Source organism: Festucalex cinctus, chromosome 7 (assembly GCF_051991245.1).
Source record: "Festucalex cinctus isolate MCC-2025b chromosome 7, RoL_Fcin_1.0, whole genome shotgun sequence".
NCBI classification, from domain to species: Eukaryota; Metazoa; Chordata; class Actinopteri; order Syngnathiformes; family Syngnathidae; genus Festucalex; species Festucalex cinctus.
The window spans coordinates 13,650,059-13,671,862 of record NC_135417.1 but is presented as its reverse complement, the minus strand read 5'-3'; the positions used below and the strand labels follow the sequence as shown (position 1 = coordinate 13,671,862).

The window sequence follows — 21,804 nt, the reverse complement described above, 5'->3', positions numbered from 1 at the left end:
TTCGTCAGGCGGCACGTGGAAACGTACACAAGTACAGTACGCAAGTCAGACGCCGGCTCGGCGGAGGAGAGGCCCGTAAAAAAAAAGTGTGTCAGCTTGGACCAGACATTCATCACCAGTTTTCATCACCCACACACACAAATACACAAAACACACTGAGCTTGAGTCAATGCCGTAAAGCCGCCATCCCATCATGCTCGGCGGCGGCCCCGCTGACGTGATGACATGATGCGTTACATCACTTTACACACATGCGCTACAAATTAGTAGTGTATATATGCTTGAGAAATCCTTCATTTAGACAAAAGTAGTGCCTTGCTGCCATTTTGTTATATATTGGTGGCAAGAAGCTATGTTGGAAGTCAGGTAAGGAGGGTCATTTAGACAAAAGTAGTGTTTTTGGTGACATCATGTCGCATCTTGGTGCCAAGGAACACTGTTGACGCGAGTTGAGGAGCTTCATTTTGACAAAAGTAGGGCTTTGCTGTTATCTTGGTGCTGAAATGTATATTGAAGTGAGTTGGGGTGCCTCCTTGTGTCAAAGAGGTATGTTACATTGAGTTTAACATGGCTTTAGTGCCAGTATGTGGCATCTTAACTCTTTCACTGCCACACGTCATCCCCCCCCAAAAAAAAGTGGTACCCGATTTCGAGCATTTAAACTCATCTTTCAATGCAAACAAAATATTGTGTGCTTGTACTACATATACAAGGTGTGTACCACATGAAAGATTGCATTCCATTCTTTCATTAGAAACAAAAAAAAAAAGAAAAAAAAAAGTATGTTTCTTTCTACCTTATTCCGTTCTTCGGTAATCACCATTTGAAAATAGGTCATTTGAGTGACATTTGACAGGCTTCGATCATTCACATCATCCTTGAAAACGTTCAATTTCATCAGATTTCATCACATTCCCTCATGTTTCATTGCAATTCCATACGCCGGCAGCCCATTGAAAAGAGATACAATGCTGCCATCTGTTGGCCATTGCTAGGGGATGTTTTTGATTCCACAACCCATTGACCAGGCAGGCAGTGCTGCACTTAGATGTTGCACTGCCCATTGATTTAAAAAACAAAAACAGAAAAAAAAAATAACGTAGTTGACCTCATTTAACGTTTATGGTGGCATACATCGTGATTTTACTAATTGTTATTTATTAAACGATTTTGGCGGTGAAAGAGTTGAAGAGTCAAGGAGTTCTGTTGAAGTGAGTTTAGGAACTTTGGTTGGACAAAAGTAGTGCTTTGCTGACATCTTGGTGTCAAGGAACTACGTTGCAGTGAGTTGAGGAGTTTCATTTGGACAAATGTAGTGCTTTCTTTCTTTTTTAAATGCTGTGTTATCTTCCACGAATATAGTTTTCATATAAAGAGAGTAAAAGCAAAATGGGGAAAAAATGCTCAAGTAAATATCTGTACTTAGTTGTACACGCACACCTGCAGGGTGCCATAGCTAGTGTCTGTAATTATGTACGCACACTCATGAGAGTGTTGGGGAGCAGCCAAAGGCTCGTCTGTCAGGACAGTTTAGTGGTCTCATTAGTAGGTGCGGGTGGGGGGGTGTACAAATGAGTTGTAAGGGGTGGGGGGCATAGCAGGTAATTAAACTGTGGAGATGAAGGAGAAGGAAGGGCACAAGAAGAGGAAGACGCTTCAAAGCCAACATGTTGGAACAGAAATATCTCAACAATCGTGCGTGAAACAATTCAAAATAAATTGTTTCCCCACTCGGAGGTGGAATAGCAATTTGCGCAATCGGTTCGAGGCTCGTTAACAACAATGAGATAAAGGCTGTCATTTGGTGTCGCATCATCACTCAGATTTTCATTTACAAAAAAGACGGACTATTTTGTTCATTTTGACGAAGTTACAACAAGCAAATTGCACCCATTTGTTGGAGCGGCTCATTTAGTAAATATGACACGCACACTGGACAGCGCTGGCAAATTTTGGGACGCTCATGAGTCATTAGAGACACGCACCAAACGGATCCAGTCTGGCTGGACCTCGTCCATCTCAACATGGACGCCACGTGACCGTCTGCGGCTAAATATGTGCGGACAAAAATAGAATATCAACAAAACGCGGTCAATAAACAGAGAACTGACGCGACCACATGGAACGGCACGTAAACAAGGCGGCCACACAAACAAACCAGCCGTTTATTGTTGCCTTTGACTGCAGGCCACAGAGAAGGAACACGTGAAGGACAAGACAACAACAACCTGGACGTAGAAAAAGTGGCGCTTAAGTGGTCGTAAATCTGCGGAGCCTCAGGCGTGACACGGGAACGAAAACACAATTGTCATTAAATCGACATATTGTTTGCACAAAATGCTAACTTGTGGCCACAATATACTAAATGGCGAGTTCATTTTTACAACTTTGAAATAAATAAATAAATTGCAGAAACTGTTTGAATTTCTGGCATCAATGACTGGCTAAAAATTCAGGACAAATCTGAGTACAAAGTTTAGAGAATGCTATTTGGCTAACGATGGTACTAATTTGTGACCCCAAAATCAAATTTATGGGTAAAACATCATTCCCATGAACTTGGACATCTTGTTAAGCAAAACGAGCGCACTTTCACTTGCAACTACAATTCACAATTCATACCAAATTTGTGGCTGCAGTTAGTACTTCGTGGTCACAAATGAGCATTTTGTGCTAGCGATATATCTATATTGTGTGCAAAATCATCCCGCCCCATGTCAAACTCGGGGCTCTTTATAAACCTGCTTGTTAGTCGTTTCCGAGGTATGGAAAGGCATTTGAGCATTTATTTAATATACTTGATGTTCAGCTTAATGAACATGAACTAGGACACTCTTTGTTCTCAATAGTAAGACAATTCAGTGCACTAGTATAACGAATATCTGGGTAGTAAAGTTTTTATCAACTCCTAGTGCCATCTTTGGCCTACTTAAAGGCAATCAAAGCTTTCTGGTAAATTAATATGCTGCACTAGTAACTACTAGGACAAATTAGCAGGCATTTGTTGCAAATTAGGAGCCTCCGAGAGTGCGCTAATAGCACCAAAACTCCCACTATAAGTTTTGCCTCACTAATCGAAGTCAGTAGTGGAAAAATGTTGTTAGTAAGACACGATTGTTCTACTAGTTTCCCATAATTGTTCGAACGAGTGTGCTCAATTGTCTTACTAGTGAGGACAAAAAAAAAAAAAAAAAAAGTAGTATACTATATCGCATAAATGCTCAAGCATCTTACCTTACCGGGGTCATATAGTGGATTAGGTGCAGGAATGTGATCACCTAGGCAACGTCAGCATCTGACGAGGAAGATGTGCATCAGGGAAACGTTCTAGGAGACCATCACGGATTTCTCCCATCCCACGCTCTCCATAACGCGTGATCAAAGTTCATCGCCACGGCAACGGTGAGGTTGGGTGGACCTCAGTCGGAAGGCGCCGGCACTACGCAGATGTGCAGGAAGTTGTCCGGGTGGCTGAGGTGCTCGCTGAGCCACTGCAGCGGCGTCTCCATCAGCGGCTCGATGCCGTGGATCACGACCTGGTAGCGTTTCTCCTCACCTGTGTGGCATACGGCAGTTATTTGGTTTTATTGGGGGGAGGGTGCCAAATGTTTGAGTCACATGACTTGACTTGGACTTTAGTTGTAAATTTTAGGACTTGATTTATTTTGGCGCTTGCTGTTCATGGACGCTGATTTATGTTGAAATTTTGTGTGGCTTTTTTTTTTTTTTTTTTTTTTTACAAAATAACTTGCCTACAACACTTATCAATGAATAATTCCGCTCAGTGTTGACAACAATCATTTCCACATCAACATTCACTTTGCACTTCACGTAAATGCCCACTAAGATGTACAAACATTTAGAAATGGCCGACATGTTGACACCCGTGGCAGTTGATTATTTTTGTGGATTGCGAGTGGTGAACTTTCACTTTGACATTTTTCAGTTTCACACGAACAAGCCTTAACCCGCAAACACGGCCCTCTAACAAAGCTCACGACTAGAAGTTGACCGTTGGGAGCACAGAGAAAGCGGGACTGGTGTGTTCCATTTCGTAACGTCGGAAGCGGTGAACGAAGCGACCGAGTCGACGATTTTGGAGAGTGAGTGGGTTTCGGGTGCAGCGGCGGTTGGCTTTGACAACAACGCCCTCCTGATATGACGTGGTACCGCCTTGAGTGCCGCTTGTGTGCTAGCCGTGTGGTCAAGAGCAACAGACAGGAACATAATACAGTACACTTAGAAAAAGTTGAGTGTTCCGGTAAAATTTAAGGATGAACCTAAAACGCATCCAGCAACTTTACAGGTCAACATAGTTTGACCTTCTGCAAACATTTCCAACTTGAAGTTTTTTGCAGAACTTGTTATTCTCTTTCAAGGACTTGAACTGGTTAGTGTACTTTAACCTTGATTTAAAAGAGTCCTGTTCATTAGGTCAATCATATTTTGGCATCATGTGACCAAGACGATCACAGGAAGTGGTCACTGAGCATAAGAGTGTCACCAGTAAGTTGCAACAGGCATACAGAGAGACGTGCATTCAAAGGTTTACAGAAATTCAAATTTACTTCGCCTGTAAAAGTTTTTGTGCAGCCGTAAATTGAGCAACGGGGCCAAAAATGACTTAAAGAAGAAATTTGCGCAAAAATATCTTTACAATAGCCTTTTTATTTGACTGCCACAGTTGACAAACGAAGACATGACTTCAAATGAGGTAAGAAAAACTCCGCACCTGCCTTCACCAAAGAAACTGTGGAGTGTGCGGGGGTCCGTACTCTCTACTATAAAGGGTAGATAAAAGCTGATAGATGAAATCAGAGTAAAACAGTCAGGGCTCTTTGTACTCATCTGGGCAATGATGGAGCATGTATGATGTAGAAAAAGCTTTAACATTACCTTATTAACTCATTTCCTCCCAAAAACGTATTAATAAGTTCTATTTTAAATGTATTGTCTCCCCAAAACGTATTTACATGTTTTTTTTTTGTTTTTTCGGGGCAGAGAACTAGTGAAAAAAATGGTAGTAATAACAAAAACGGACAGCAGGTGGCAGCAGAGTATAAGAGATCAAACAGAACCTTGTTGAAAACAAATTCTAAGCAGATTTGTGAATAATGATGAAACTTAGCTATATTCTAATGTGAATTGCTGCAAAACGGAAACAGATAGAAATATACTTTTTTTTTCCTGATGAAAGAAGAGACTAATCTTTCTTTTGGTAGGTTTGGCAGGTGTTTTTATAGGAATAGAACACAATATTATGTGGGTCTTGCAAAATCAGTGAAAATCCAGTAAAACAGTCGGGAGCGAAAGGGGTTGTTTCAGTGAAAATGGCTGGGAGAGAAAGAGTTAAACGGCACAATGCACCTTTAAGAAAGTCCATTTTTGCTAAAGCAAAAATTTCCGGTTTATTTGAGGCCAGTGTGGTGCTGATATATCGCCATCTCCAAGATGCAGATGCAATTTTTCTCACTCACTCACACACGCACGCGCACTTGCGAGTGGATGGGGCTGTACTCTACGAGAAATGGGGAAAATCTCAGGCCACACCCCACACCCACTCAAGACACACATGCACGCACATAATCAACGTTACATTTGTGTTCACACGAACATGGACTGACTAAGCATCAACATCACGGGAGTTGATGTTTTAATTAAGTCACAGGGTGCTTTTGTAGGAGGTGGCTATGTGTCTGGCTTTCTGTCGTTCCGCCCCAGAAAAAAAACCGATAGGAAAAAGGCTTACGAGAGCCATCTCAAATGTGTCACGCGTGGGCAAAAGGTTGCACAACAACGCACCTGGCGCACAAGTCAGACTTTTTTCCCGTTGCATGCTGGGAACGGCCGTCTGGGAAGCCCCCTTGTTTTCCTCGTACAAACGCTGGACAGTTGTAGGCTTTGGAATAAAATATTTTTATAGATTATTTTGAGTTAATTTGACGAATTCAAACCCTTCAGCGATTACTCAAAAAAAAAAAAAAAAAGTGTTGAGTTAATTTAGTTTCCCGCTAAAAAGACAGGCAACATAAGCATAATAATTTTCAGATTGTTTTGCCTATGAGATTAAAGGAGCCCAGTGAAAGGCAATCAAAAAATCAATCACACTGAACATGTATAATGTACACCTTCTTATAACATTACATTATTTGAAACTCCTAATAAATGGGAAAGCATTTAATTATTCTGCCTGTCACTATACATCATTGGCATAATTAGATGAACAAAGACTTTTTTTGGGGGGGGGGGGGGGCAAATTAAGTAAAATGTAATAATTGTTTATGACAGGAACAGGGTTTTTACAGTTTTGGAATTTTAAATTTTAGTTTTTATTTCGTTTTGAGTTTTGCTTTTTAAATTTAATTAGTTTTAATTAGTTTTCAGTGTGGTTCTGATAGTTTTTATTAGTTTTAGTTATTTAATAAATGCTTAGTTTTAGTTTCAGTATTAGTTTTAGTTTTTTACAAAAAATGTGTATTATTTGTGTGCAATATTTAAAAAACACCATGGGAGCGGCATCATCTGAAGGTGTGTTTCTATTGGCTGCATCTAGATGACATCACTTCTGTGTGACACATTTTCAAACGTCCTTATTCCGGTTAATATCAAAATAAATCTACTTAAAATCACATTTAAAATCATCCCCATGAGCTCCTGCATTCAATTAATTACCCAAGACTAAAACAAAGGACATTTTTGCTATAATTATAGTTAGTTTAAGTTAGTTTTGTAAGTATAAAATGTAGTTTTTTAGTTTGTTTTTATTTTTTAAAATGTATTTTCGTTTTTATTTTAGTTCGTTAATTTTTTTATTTTTATTTTTTTATTTTTTTTTACTTTTTTTTTTGTTAGTTTTAGTTCACTAGAATAACCTTGGACAAGCATCTATTATGGACAATGTTTAAAAAAAAAATAAAAAAATTCTATATCTGAGCATGTTTCAATTAAAGCATCAATCTATGCTTGGATGGTGATGCAAGTTCATTCAGCTAACAAAAGGCGGGTTTCAGAACTTGTTTGGTTGATAAAAAAACCCAAATAAAATAGAACCCTAAAAGAGGAAAAAAATTAAATAAGAGCAAACGTTTTGAATAATGTCCTGATGACTTCAAAATTCTATAATGGAAGGAGGCGGGAATGCATTCAAACTGCAAAGGGAGATCTGACATACTATTTGAAGACCGTATCGCCTGACCCTAGTCAAACCTGACGCCCAAGCCCCAGACACAACACACGTTTGCCTCTCATTTGATGTGCGAGAGATCACAGAGGGGCTGGGACCCCTACGTTTGGGGGTCTGAACTGCGGAACAATAGCAGGGGGCAAGGCCCACCGACGCCGCCAACACACGACCCGCTGGCTCTAATCCAAACACCACCATAATCCCCTCCACTATCTGCCAGACGAGGAGGAGGAGGAGGAGGCCACAAAAGAGCACTTTCACCTTGATCAGAAGAGTCGGAAACTTGATGTCAAAGACATGAAAGCAGGATGAAGACTAGACCTGAGGAAGAGACTACACCTGACAGACACCTTCAAAGAGGAACAGGAGCTCCTGGATCAGGAGAAACCAAGATCTTTAACAATTGAGCCACAAGGGAGGAAATGAGATGAGCATCTGGATAATGTCCATTCATCTTTATTCTTAAACTTTACACACTGTCAGTCAGAGAGACCTATTATTATTATTATTGTTATTATTATTATTATTATTATTAATATGTAATTATTATTACTACAGCAATGTTTATTGATTGATTTATGTTAAAATGTGTTAAAAGAAGAATAAAACAAACACAATTCTTACTTCTTAATATCTATATTTAAATTTTTCATGAAAAACATTTTCATGTATCATTGTTTGATTTGTGTTCATGTAGAGCACTGTTTCATTAGTTGTTGTTTTTTTTTTTGAGTTATTTTATCAATATTATTTAAACTACTTCCAGTATTTTCATTAAAGTCATTACAAAATTGGAACCTACCAACTACAGTACTGGTTTTATATTTCAATTTAAAGTGCTTTTTAATTACATAATAAGTTATTTTATTATTTATTTAAAGTAATTTATTGTGGTTTACCTTGTAGCATATTACAAAATAAAAATAAACAAACTTTGATTCACCGTATATCGTGCTTTTCAAATGCCCCAATAACTTTTGAAATTACATTTATAAAATGTGTGTATCTTTTTTATTATATGGTCATTTAGTTATTTTTATTATGGCATTTAAAAAAAATATTTTAATATTTATTTATTTATGTTATTAATGACATACCTACGTTTAAAAATGCATATTCATATTTGATGAAGCTCAGTAACCAAAATATTGCAGTATGTTGCAGTACTACACTAACAAGATAAAACATTATTAATAATTAAAAAAAAACATTAACAGTATCAGTTAAAACTGAATATTAATATCTTTGAAAACCTTTTTTGCATTGAATCCAATTAGTTTGTGTAATAAAATCAAAACTTTTGTTTAAATGTATATAAGTCCAATTTGAACATAAACACGCTTGCAGTTATGACCTTTAAAACAACAGTAGGCCTACACAAAGTCAGCAAAGTGGGCATGAAGGTGAGGACTGAAAGTGAATGAGACAGCCAGGTAGGCAGACAGACAGACAGACAGACAGACAGTGGGTGTGTTTGCAGAGGTGGGCTTACTCTGTCTCTAGCGAGCAGGTGAGTCTCCTGCGGGTCGTCTGTCTTGACGCCCCATTGTGTCCTTATCTACTTCCTCTCCGCTGTGTGTTTAGACTGCTGCTGCTTCCTCTCATCTTTATTTGGGCCACACACACCCGCTTCCACGTGCACATTATGCATTTATTTACTATTTAAACGGAGGTCTACGAAACAGATGTAATGTCATTAAGAGTAAGAGGCAGAGAAGGTCCCTTCGCCAGTGTTATATGCGCGTATGTAAATTAGGTAATTTGCATACATTTGACGCAAAATATGCCCACCCCAATGCAAATGAGACTCATTGATATACAGCGTCTAATTCACTAACCAGTGCTAATAGCCACACCGCGTTTGTGTGACGCAAATAACGTTTTTGGAAAGATGTATTAACCGCTACAACCTCGATCATGAGAGCGGTGTGTGCCTCGCTTTCTGAAAATGTCGTCTTTCTCGCAACTGTTACTATAACCATGTTGTTGGCGCAAATCCATTGCCATGTGTTGTAAATCAGGCGCAAATTTGCTCCAAGCTGTCAGTTTTGTGGGGGTGTTTGCGCCGGTATATGATTAGAGCAATATCCTTAGTGAATAGGTGGGTAACTGGGCGCAGACTGCGGGTGCAGTTGTGGTGCAATATTTCACGCTATTACCGGACGTAGCGCATTCTTAGTGAATATGCCCCTTAATATTTTAGTTTTACAGAAAACATTAACTGTAAACGGTGAATAAAAATCTTGAAGCAAGCATGTTTCTTTCTCACCAAGAAATGACGATTACATCCTATCTAACTGTTTGCCAGAAAGGCAGCGAGTGATAAATCTCGGGAGTCTCTCTGCTAAGTCCACGTGAGTGTTACATACCATGATCGGTTAATGCTGCAGGGTACATCTCTTTGAGCAGGTCGCCAAGGGTGTGAGCGTTGCCTTCAGGTGAAACGGGGCGAAAGAGTTTCTGGATGAAGGGCCTGTCGCTCATCGTCTGTGACAAATGAATGAATTAAGAAGGGTCAAATTGTGTAAAAAGTAATTTGTATTTTTATGTACACAAACAGTGTCTGGAGTGCATGCCTATCCAAGTGTGAAAATAAATAACCAGGTAAATCTTTTGGGATTTTATTTGCATAAAATTGCCCCACACAAGTTTCTTTTGAACAGCCACCACATTTAAAAGCCAAACTACGCAGAAGTGCTATTATTTCAAAGACAAAAAGATAATTGAAGCTGCAGTGTTGTGCAGAGATACATGCTCCTCACTAAGCTGCAGTTACACTAGTCGTTTTTTGAGAGGATAAAGAATATATGCATGTGAGTATCGTGATATTGTCTGCATGTACGCGTTCCGTTGTAACGATATCCAAACATTATATTATTAAATTCTGAAGGTCACACTATGATAATTATCATATTATGGGGAGGTTGGTGAGATAAAAAAGGTCACAATATTTAAAAATAAAATAAAAGAAAAAATACACTATTTTGCTATTGTACATTACAGCAATGCATATAAACAATCTCTATTAACACTTAATATTGAGGCACTTACTTGCTAATTGACCCGGTTCACAAGCATATTACGTGCCCCTTCATCTGACAATTAACATGGATTTTAAAGGGATACTTGACTCAATGGGCCATTTTCAGCAGTGAAAATTTAATATTTTGTCCAGAATTAAATTGTCAACTTCGTTATTTTTCATGTACAATTAATATCTTAAAAACTAATTTTTCCACTTGCTGTCGGCTGAAGATGACATCACCTTTGCTGAGGTAGGTAGGTAACGACCAATCATGGCTCACCTGTTTTCTAGTTTTGGTCAGTAAATTATTGGCCATTATTGGTCGTTACTTACTTCCTCGGCACAGGTGTCGACAGCAAATGGAAAAATTTGTTTTTAAAGGTATTAATTGTACATGAAAACTGATGGTTATCACATCAATTACAGACAAAATGTTAACTTTTTATTGCTGAAAATGGCTCAATGAGTAAGTATGTAAGTATCCCAAGGCCAAAACATGCCTTGTGAAAATTAAACCACACTAAAAAAAAACTAACCATCTGAGGGTGCGAGAACTACACAAATCAACCTGACTTTTTGAACAGATGTGCTGCTTTTAATATCGTGACATGACAACGAAATATTGTGCCAGTTTTAATATTGCAAAATCACGATATTGCCGGTATCGTTACATCCCTAGTGTTTATTGTTTAGCATTGTTTGTTAGCATTGAGATAAAAGGACTTGCCAAAGGAAAGGTTATGCGGTCGTTCTAAATATAATCTGCATAATTCTTTTCATGTTAAGTTTGACAGTAAACTTCAACTGAGACTGGCAAAAAAACAAAACAAAACAGTATTTTATATCTCTAAAAGTCGGGTCATTCACAACTCAAGGCATCAAGTTACTTCGTTTCAGTCCCTTATCAGCTGCCTTGAATTAAATCTCAGTCATGTGATTTGCTTCTTTCCGGATGCATCTGCTCATTAATCAATAGCTCACATGAAGTTTGAGGTGAGAACAATGGGTTTTTTTTTTCCCCACTGCCACATCCACGTTCTGGATTGCACCTGTTCGTCTGAAGACGATTCCGCGGAGTATTCTGGCGTGTATGCAAATGACTCATCCCACATTTGACGTTGCAATAACTGGAAAGATGAAAGACGACACGGGGAAAGTCCGGGGCGCTGATAAATGGAGGAGGGAGCTGATTGGAACCAACGTAATGAGCCATCAGCGGCGTTTTTGCGGCAGATGTGACGCAATGGAGATGCTGGGGTGCTGCGCAGATCTCCATCAGTCTGGAAATCATCAGGCGGGGTTTCTTGGGCAGCGTGAGAACGCCACTGGCTCAGCCTCAAGGTTAAATGAATCACGATAATCATGTAGCGCTTATTGATTCTACTCTGAAAGGTTCAGAGTTCAGCAGCATTCTTTCCCTTTCCCTGTCACGGAAACTAAGAAATGAACCAGACGGCAACAATACAAAAACATGTTTCTAATATTTGGACACTCTTGTAGCTGAATAACTTGCACAAGGCGGAAGTTACGCAGAGTGAAATTTGGACTATTTCAGTTTAATATGAACCAACTGTTTAATGAATGAATGACAGCAGGTGGATACACAAGTTAATAGTAAATTCTGCTATCTAGTGGATGAGCATTACATTTTTGCCGAATTGTTGGCAGCGGTACATTCAATTCAATTCAATATTTTTTATTTCATTTAAAAAATAAAAATAAAAATAAAAGAAATGAAAGGGGAACAGAGAGACGTAAAACATATATGCCCCTGATCAACACACACAAAAAAAGATCAACACAAAATAAACGACAGGAAACAGTCAAGAAGTTTTCAAAGTAACAATTAAGCAAAATAATTCAACAGCATGACCTAGTGCTATATTTTTTTTTCTCCCGTAATTGTGCTTTTATACATTTTTTTAAAATCCAAATAGACTTGAGATGATTTAGTTTCATGATCTAAATTGTTGCACAAGCCGACACCTTCAGGTGAAATAAATCCCTTTTTGTTTTGTTCTGTATTTAGGTTTTGAAAAAAATACTCTTAATTTGTACTCTTTTTTTTTTTTTTTCCCCCCTATTTTTTTTAAATTTTTTTTAATTTGATTTGCATGTTAATTGGTACAATTTCATGATGGGCATTATACATTATTTTCAGGCGGTTAAAGTCCATCAATTCTTTAAATTTTAAAGTTTTTCGTTTTATAAATATTGTATTAGTGTGGTCTCTGTATCCACATCCGAAAACAATATGAATAGCATATTTCTGTAAAGATGGGTTTGGTGTATGTTTTGCCAGAATACATACTCTCCCAGTGCTACCACTGGTTTTCGCTAGATATGTTTATTCTATTTAACTATGTAACATAGTTTACTATGTAAATATGTATTCATTTACTGATGTAAAATGTATTTACTTGTATACAAAAAATACTTTTACACTCACTTAAAATGTTCGCTCTGTTCGTGTTTTTAGCTCGAAACGATTACACGATTATTATTAAAATATTTGTCAATTAATTTCATAATCGATTACTTCTCAATTAATCGATTAATTTTGACAGGAAGTAGTGAAGTTGAATGCTTTCTGTGTCTAAAAGTGCCCTGCAATTGGCTGGCGAGTGCCATTCTTCCAAGTTGTACTCCTCAGACCATCTGAAGTAACCTACAGTTAGCCCACATCCCGAATGAGGACAAACATTAAAGAAAATTGATTGATGGATGGAAAGTTTAGTTTAGAAACACTAATCTATCCGTCCTAGCTGATTGATGATGTCGTCCCGTCGTGGTCTAGTTCCGCTAATGAATACGAGCCGCTGCTGTGTCATGCTGATGGACATTTCGGTCAGAGCCAGGTGAGCTAGTCTTCGATGTTCACACCTCGATGCATTGACCTGATCGCACCTTGTCGACACCCAAGCTGAGGTGTCAAACAAGAACCCGGGCGACACACGATAGGCTATAATCATGAGAGACGTGAAAAGGAAACCAGTATGCAGCGGGATCGAGTGACTGGTGCGCGGTAACTACACACCGTCGAGCAGTCGGGCGAAGGTGGCGAAGTTAGCGTGAAAGGCGTCGAAGCCGGCGTTCATGTTACACAGAAAGATTGAGTCATCCGCGGCAGTGGCAGGTCGTGCAATTGGTAGGTGGGACTAACGGAGTTAATTCACCATTTAATATCGTGTCACAATTATACAAAAAAAAATCAATACTATTAACTCATTCACTGCTAGCCATTTTTACTGAAGCAAGCCCTTTCGCTTCCGGTTGTTTTACTGGATTTTGACAGATTTTACAAAGCCCAAAGACTATTGTGTTCTACTGCTATAAAAACATGGAAGCTACCAAAAGAAACATTAGTCTCTCTTCTTTCTTCAGCAAAAATGCATATTTTTATCTGTTTTCATTTTGTAGTATTAGAATATAGCTAAGTTTCATCATTATTCACAACGCTGTTTAAAACACTGGGAAAAAAAGAGCTTGTTGCAACATAGCCCTGGTTGATCTCTTATACTCTGCTGCCACATGCTGGCCGTTTTTTTTTCTAATAACTACCAATGCTGTAAGCGGCCTCTTCAGGTCAGAGGTTGCATCAAAGCCTTCTGTATGCTCAAGCATAAAAAAACAAAACAAAAAACAAACAAAAAACATATGAATACGTTTTTGGGAACATGGCAATCTGTATAATAGAACGTTTTTTTTTTGTTGTTGTTTTTTTTGGCAGATTAGACTGGCATGGTAACAGAAATCTGATTGGACAAAAAACTCCCACATGTACTGGAAGCAGCAGGAAGAGAAACACCACAAAATAGGGAATTAATTATTCGAATTTCATGGGCCAAATATTATCATTTAGGTTATTAATGTAGATCAGTGCTTCTGATAGTGTTTATGCCAGTAGGCAAGGCCTTGCTGTCCCTGACCGCCACCACTGCATCCACAGCAATCCGGGCCTTGGTGAAGCAGGGAGAGTGCGCTAAGTGACAGCGACTTGGGTGCATTTTTAAAATGTGGCGGCCTATTAATTATGAAAGCCGGGGCTATTGTTTCCCGAGGTGATGAAGACACTTTCTTTTGAGCCGCGCTGACACCTTAGCTGGCAGGGCGGCACATGGCGACACCGGCGCGGCGGCCTCGCTCTCACTCAGTGAAAAGAGCAGCGCAACTCTACACGTCGCCTAATTGGTGGCGAAGGGGATTCAATCCGCCTAAGTGATGGCCAAATAATGGGGATGGGGGAACGGAGCTGTCAATCAACAGTTGTTTCCACTGAACTCTGAGCCCGCCGTCCATTTGCAAATTAAAATTCCACCCACTTTTGGTTGCTTGTTACGGAACTTGAAATGGTCTCACGCCATTGTTCGCTTGATCTGATGATCACACGGTCATCTCATCAAGCAACACAAAGACTCGCTTCTGGATGTTTCATCAAACTGTGACTACATTATATTGAGGTTAATCATGAAGGTTTTAAGTTACAGTCATCCTTGCTAGATCACATTTTGTGGCGTCACTGCATCGTGTATTTAATATTTATTTTATGTCGCAAATTTTTCGCTATATCATGAGATTTTGTTGTGATCATTTTCCCACACTATATGTTGTAGCAGAGAGTGTACAAAAGACAGAAAGTAGGGCCGCTCGATAATGGGAAAATTAATAATCACGATTATTTTTGGCAATAATTGAAATCACGATTATTCAAAGGATTATTTTTTGATACAAAACAAGAAAATGTTTACGAATTTAAAAATATTAAGACCAATTTAAAAAAATAGAAACACTATAATTATGTAATTTCCTTTTGGACAAACAATTTATAATAATATATATTTATAATAATAAATATTCATTTATTTATGTTGGCAAAAACTTAAAGTTGGAGTGCAGCAGTAGGACGATCATTTATTTCTTGGTAAAAAAGAAAATGTTTAAATGTAAAAAACAAATAATATTAAGACAAATGAAATTCTTTGCAACACTAATTGTGCAAGTTCCTTTTTAGATGAAAGAAAATTTGTTAAATTTGTTATTTTAAAATTTGAAAAAATATGCAAATGTATACATTTAAACAGAAAATAATTGAGAAGCACTGCGTTAGTGGAATATGAGTTAAGCAGCAAAATCCATCTCAGGGGGCGGCCATTTTGCTACTTGCTGTCGACTGAAGATGACATCTATGTTGCTCAGAGCTCAGGTAACGACGAATCACACCTCACCTGTTTTCTGAAGCTGATTTGTTGTTACCTGAGACTTGAGCAACATTTGATGTCATCATCAGTCGACAGCAAGTAGCAAAATGGCCGCCACGAAATGGATAAAAAAAAAATGGCTGGATTTTGCTGCTCAACTTTTATTCCACAAATGTAACATTAATCAGAAAGTTATGTTCAGACTTTAACATTGTCAAGAAATGTTTAAGGTTGACTTGCCCTTTAAAATCACTTTTCCTCTTCTGCTCATCTTTGTATTTATTTAATGTGAGAAAATAAGAACAGGTGCTAAGGACAACTAAGTTTAAATTTGTTTCAAGCACATGGACGGCACTGTTTAAGTGTCTCCATCTTTCATTTTTTCACATATCGTAGCTCTAGACTACATCCCGGATGATAAACGGGGCTTTACTGCATGTACAATTATAAACAAAAGTCGTGTGTGATTCAGGTTAGGTTGCATTCGGTGTCTGCTTGAACAGATGCCAGTAGACTGATAATGATCAGTAATGTGGTTGAGGGAGTAAATACAACACAGCAGAGACATGGAATTAATTATGGCGAAACCCAAAATAACCTAGTGTTGTGTTCCTGTTAGCGGCAAGACGGATTGCAACATGTCTACATCGTTCATTGACGGTCACGGCTATGCTTACAGTAAACCCCAGCGTGACGTCCTCATCACCTGTTGCCTTTGGCATCTTCACGCACGAGAGCGTGTGGAGCATTCCCGTGTGTTGTAATTGTCTGCATAGTCACCCCAACCGCCCCCTCTTCGTCTCAGCTAGCCATTACAAGATCTCTGGAAGGCAATAAACGTGCATTCTTCCAAGCAGGCAGCTTCGAGAGAATCGGGTGAGTTGGTTTGGGGGTCGCTGTGGTGATTAAATGCTGAGTCACCGAGCGGGAACTTGGAGGCGTACCTGTTTGCCATACTTTGATAATAAGGCAAGACAACTGTTAACAAGATATGGATGGAAGCCAGCAATGATTAGGGCCTGACCAATTATCGGCACCAATATTGGGCATTTTGACAAATATCGGTATCAGTTTCAAAATCTGATGGCCGTTAAAAGGTCAATCTAAAACCATTTTAATTTCAGGGAACTATTTATTTCAATTTTCAGTTAACTTTATAAGAGATGTTGCTGACCCTGGGAATTGTGTGTTTTTGTTTGAAATTAAAACAAAGAAATGTGAAAGATTAAGATTTTAGGTATTTTCAATACAAGTCAATACTGGCATTTGTATTTTAACACCAATATTTTTTGCCCCCTTTTTCTGAAAAATGAATATCGGCCTCCTTGACCACTAATAATCAGCAACGGTATCGGCCCTGAAAAAAAAACACATCGGTCTATCTCTAGCTATGATTCGTCCAAAGGGAAAATTGCATGTGGATATAATTCATGTTTCCCTCAAAATTCTACACAAAAAAAATATCTTTTTTTTTTTTTTCAATTTTATTAAAAATGAAAAAAAAAAAGTTATCAATTAATTAATTTATTTATTTATTTATTTTTTCACAAACCCATTAAGGCCTAAAGCGCCTGGCAAAACATGCCTATAAAACTTATGGGTGACTTTTGAGTCACGCCCGAAAAAGTAGTAAAATTTTCCTGGAAATTCAACAATATTACAAATAATTGATATCTCAGCTCCTGAAGCAGATAGAATCATAATTCCAAAAACATTTCAGAGCTTACACATGTGCCTTTCACACAAACCTAAGTTTATTATTATAAGCCTTTAACATACATTTTTTAAAAATCAAACAAATGTCGCATCTGTGGGTATATATTTACCTTCAACACTGCAGTTCCCTAACAAAACTTGTGAATGTAATGCCAAACCGAAACTATAGAAAGTCCATCTTGGGTTTTCCAATGTTTATTTCCAAAACTGAAACTTGGCTAAACTTGAATTTATTTATTTTCAGAGATGAGAAGAAGAGAACATTTCCTTGTTCTAATTCTCTAGTTCTCATTAGGACGAGCAACTTTTCTCTTTATTTTTAGGATGAGAATGTTACTCGTTTGAACGAGAACATTTCTCAACAAGAAGAAAAAGTATAGCCCATTGCATGTGAGAATGGGAGAGCCGGTAACTACCATTTCGTTTGGCATTTCTGAATGAAAATGACGAGTTGGGCTATATTTTCACCTGGGACTTGGTTATAAGGACATTGCTGCTTTACTTGCAAGTCGTCGCCTTTGTGTTGTGACTCATGAAAACATTTGAAGTCTCGTAGTCTGTTAAAAAGCTACTGCTTTGCAGGAAAACTCATTAGGATGTTATTAGGATGAGAAAGTTTCTCATCCTAATGAGAAACATATTTCACACACCCCAATATGGACCAGCAAGGTAAGATGCATGTCTCCTACTGACATTTCTCACCTTTTAATGACAAAGTAAAGTAAAACGACATGAAAATTTATCAGTTAAGGGTAAATTTATACAGCTGATTTTGACCGGCGTTTTACAATCAACGGCTTGAAAACATAAGGTTTTCATTTGCAAAAGATATCAGACATCAGAGTCAGCACAGTGAGTAAAATTGTGGTTAATATAACTGCCTCATAATCAAGGGGTTCCAGGTTTGAGTCTGGGCTCAGGCTGCCATTGTGAATGCAAGATACCTACTAACATAATGAGGGCAAGCGCTATAGAAAATAGATGGCGAAACCCCGTCAGCAAGTTAAGAGGGATCAAAAGAAAGCCTTCTTGTAATAAAGTTTGACCCATTTAAAAAAAATTTTAAAAGAGTAAATATTCAACCGAAGATGTAAAGTGAGATGAATGCTAAAACAGTAGGCATCCACTATCAGCTGAAAGAACAGGACAGAAACAAAACGATGAGATTTATCAGCAGACGCTCACTCGACATAATGAAAAGTGTACGTGACGGCCGCGAGGCGTCTTTGTCGCCACGGCGGCTGCAGGCCAGACGGAAATGAGCCCTCTGTTATTTGGACTCTGCGTTGTCATTAATTCTGTCTGCATCAAACGCAGCACATGTTATTTACACTAAAGACCACAATCTGCCTTTGAACGACGCCAAGCATGTGTTTGCGCGCGTGCGAGAGAGACTCGTCTGCCCTAAAAAGTCACGTGGTGGTGACTTCTGAGGGCCAGACAGCTTTTGTTCTTGAATTTCTGTTGTCTTCTTGCATCCATGTTCACTTTCTCCACGCTGGCGTCATGTCACGACATGTCCGCCGGGCCAAATGCCGGATTTTCTTCTCCCCGCCGCGCGGGAACCGCGAGCGTTTGCACGGAAACATCCGAATGGATTGATTGAACGTCTGCCAGCCCAGAGGACTGGCAGTGCTTGTTCGCAATGGGAATTGTAAATATTTAGCATTTGTCTCCAGATACCTGTCACATTATTTCCATTAGCTCCATGTTGGAGTGTTAAACTTTTAAGTAAAATCCGCACGTATTGATGCTCGCAATAAAGTCGACTGTAGAATATTTAGTACTTTATCTCAAGATACATAATTTTATCCAAATTCGGAAGATGTTTGATTCAGATCGGAGTAAACTAACTAAGCCACGACTTTCCCCTCCAGATTTTTCAAACACGAGAAGCATCACATTCTTAGTTTCACTGTCATGCATCAATATTGCATTACTGCTCATTAATTTTTTTGATGACCCCTACATGGAAGTGTTCACCGTTTACAAATCAAATCTGAATGGTGCCACTTGACAAATTCAATGCAAATCCAGCCTTAATCATCAATTAATAGTACTTAAAGGATAGCATCACGAGTTAACTTAATACAAATGAATGATGGTCAGCTTCAGTCTTGGAACAACATGGAGGACAAGACGTTCAGAGTCATGATCATGATACGATAAAATGTGCTATATTTTTCATTTGAATGTAAACGTTCGGAATTTTTTTTTTTTCAAGGCTGATATCAATTCCGATATTTCGTACAATAAAATTATAAAATTATGAAGATAACTGATTAGTTGGCCTATTAACTAAAAAAATATATATACAATGAATAGAGTAAATAATTTTGTCCCAGAAAACACTTGAGTTATAGAGTGTTGAATAAAAATAAATTGTCAAAAATCAGCAAAAAACAAACAAAAAAACAGCTAATACAGTACTGGCCAGAATCATGACTGGCAAGATGTTTCGGGGGGGCAAAAAACAAACAAACACAAATGCAACATCAAACAGCTTCTCCCGGGCTCTTCAGAAGGACCCAGAGCAACAATAAATGCCATTATGTTTTCATTGTGTTTTATGACATCATAATTCTAAATGTTCAAACTGTTATTGCTACACTTGTCTACATCCATTTCCTAAAAAGCAGACAAACCACTGATGTTGCCCTTTTCTAAAAAAATAAAAAAATATATAAGCTGCTTATGATTCTTTTTAAATTACATTTACTTTATTTGACTTATGAGTCGCCCAACTTAAGTTGTTCCAGTCACGCGACGTCCGCTTCAGCGAGTTTTGGGCAGGCTGCTGCTCAAGTTAAAAATTAATTGATATACAGAAAAGTTTCCAAAATTACGAGCTTGATCATGCAACAAATTACTCTTGAAAGTCAATCCCAGTGAACACCTTTCCAGTAACGAAAACGAGTTCAAGATCTGTGGTCTGGAAGGATCGAATGAACATTTCCAGCGAACATCTTGCTCACAATCTTGGACTTGGTGTTCCGCTTGGTGTAAATATTTAGCATCTCGTTTCCAAAACAACGGAAAGTTTGGAGTCACGCGCCGAGAAGTCCTGGCCGGCAGGTTTTTTTTGTTGTTTTTTTTTTAATGGCGACGACAAGTGCACTGTCTGAGTGGGCGTGTCGCGGGGGCTTTAAAGGGCCAAGTTTTACTGCCGCACACAAGAATGTTTGTCTAAAGTGCATTAAGAGGCTTTATGGCACACGAGATGAGAGAATAAAGACGAGCGGCAGCGGAGCCGTCGGGACACGCCGGACGATCAATCATGGCAAACAACAAAGCATCACATCTGCATCCCTCGCTGACAGGATTTTGAGCCAGTGGTCCGACTATGAGAGTGAGGGGCTTTTCCCAACACCGCAAAACGTCCTGAGAGTCAAAGCGCAGCTTGTTTTTCAAGACAAATCTGTTCCACATTCTCGCTCGGATTCATCGTGACTCTTTAGTGACCGCCGGCCATCAAAAGGATTTATGCTTATATTCACCAATGTGGGAGTTGGTGGCTTCCACGCAACACGACTGAAAAAGCATATCAAATCAAGGCAAAATATGCTTGATGTAAGTCTACCAGGGTATTTCCTCCTACCAGGCATTTTTTTGTAAGAGCATTACACTTGCTACATCAAGCATATTTAGAACATGAACATTTTAGCACTGATGGACCCTTACAATAAGAAATATTATTCTATTGGTGTGCGTAAAATAAAGTGTACAGGCATAAAGAGGCTCCTAAAAAGGTTTATAATTATCATGGCAGCAAAGCACTACCTTTGTCTAAATAAAGCTCCTCAACTCACTTCAACATGATTCCCAAACACCAAATTGCTATATGCTGGCAGCAAAATACTACTTTTGTCTAGACAAAAGACCTCAACATACTTCAACATAGTTCCCTAGCACTATGATGCCACAAGATGGCAACAAAGTGCTACTTTTGTCTAAAGGAAGCTCCTCAACTCACTCCAACATAGTTCCCTGATACCAAGTTGTCACAAGAAAATGGTCGCAAAGTACTACTTTTGTCAAAATGAAGTTCCTTGACTCACTTCAACATAGTTCCCTGATACCAAGTTGTCGCAAGAAAACAGTAGCAAAGTACTACTTTTGTCTAAATGAAGCTCCTTGACTCACTTCAACATAGTTCTCTGACACCAAGACGCCACAGGATGGCAGCAAAGTATGATTGTCAAAATGGTCATTAACACACTTCAACATAATTCCCTGGCAGCAATATGCCACAAGATGGCGGCAAATCACTACTTTGTCAAAATTAAGCTTCTCAACTCACTCCAACCTGACACAAAGTTGCCACAAATGAAGCTCCTCAAATCACGGTAATTCTGTTGGTGCAGCAAGATGTAGGCAAAGCACTACTTTTGTCTATAAGAAGCTCCTCAACTCACTTCAACATAGTTCCCTGGCACCAAGATGTCACAAGATGTTGCAAAAGCAATACTTTTATGGCATTAGTGTTTTTAGGCTAGCTATCATTTCCTTGTTTTCCGAAAGCTTGCAAAGTCAAAATTTAATTTCTATAAGGTAAATAATTCTTCTTCAATCAACTATTAGATTCCTCATTACATGACTTCCTTCCCTCGGCTTTTCAGCCCATTTTTGCAGTTTAATGTTTTCCAGTCGAGGATCAGCTGCTCGTTGGTCATTTCGGTTTT

At 38.6% G+C, this 21,804-nt stretch overlaps 1 protein-coding gene across 5 annotated transcripts in view; it reads right to left on the bottom strand.

The window, feature by feature from the left end:
• Positions 1–2,151: 2,151 nt before the first annotated feature.
• Positions 2,152–21,804, bottom strand: part of atg5 (ATG5 autophagy related 5 homolog (S. cerevisiae)) — a 26,839-nt gene continuing 7,186 nt past the window's right edge. For all 5 annotated transcript variants that reach the window (XM_077527024.1, XM_077527025.1, XM_077527026.1 and 2 more), the window contains exons 7-8: positions 9,553–9,670; positions 2,152–3,556 (exon numbers count right to left, since the gene is read on the bottom strand). In XM_077527024.1, coding sequence (XP_077383150.1) covers positions 3,420–3,556; positions 9,553–9,670 — 255 coding nt within the window. In that variant the 3' untranslated portion in view covers positions 2,152–3,419. The remainder of the gene's footprint in view (positions 3,557–9,552; positions 9,671–21,804) is intronic.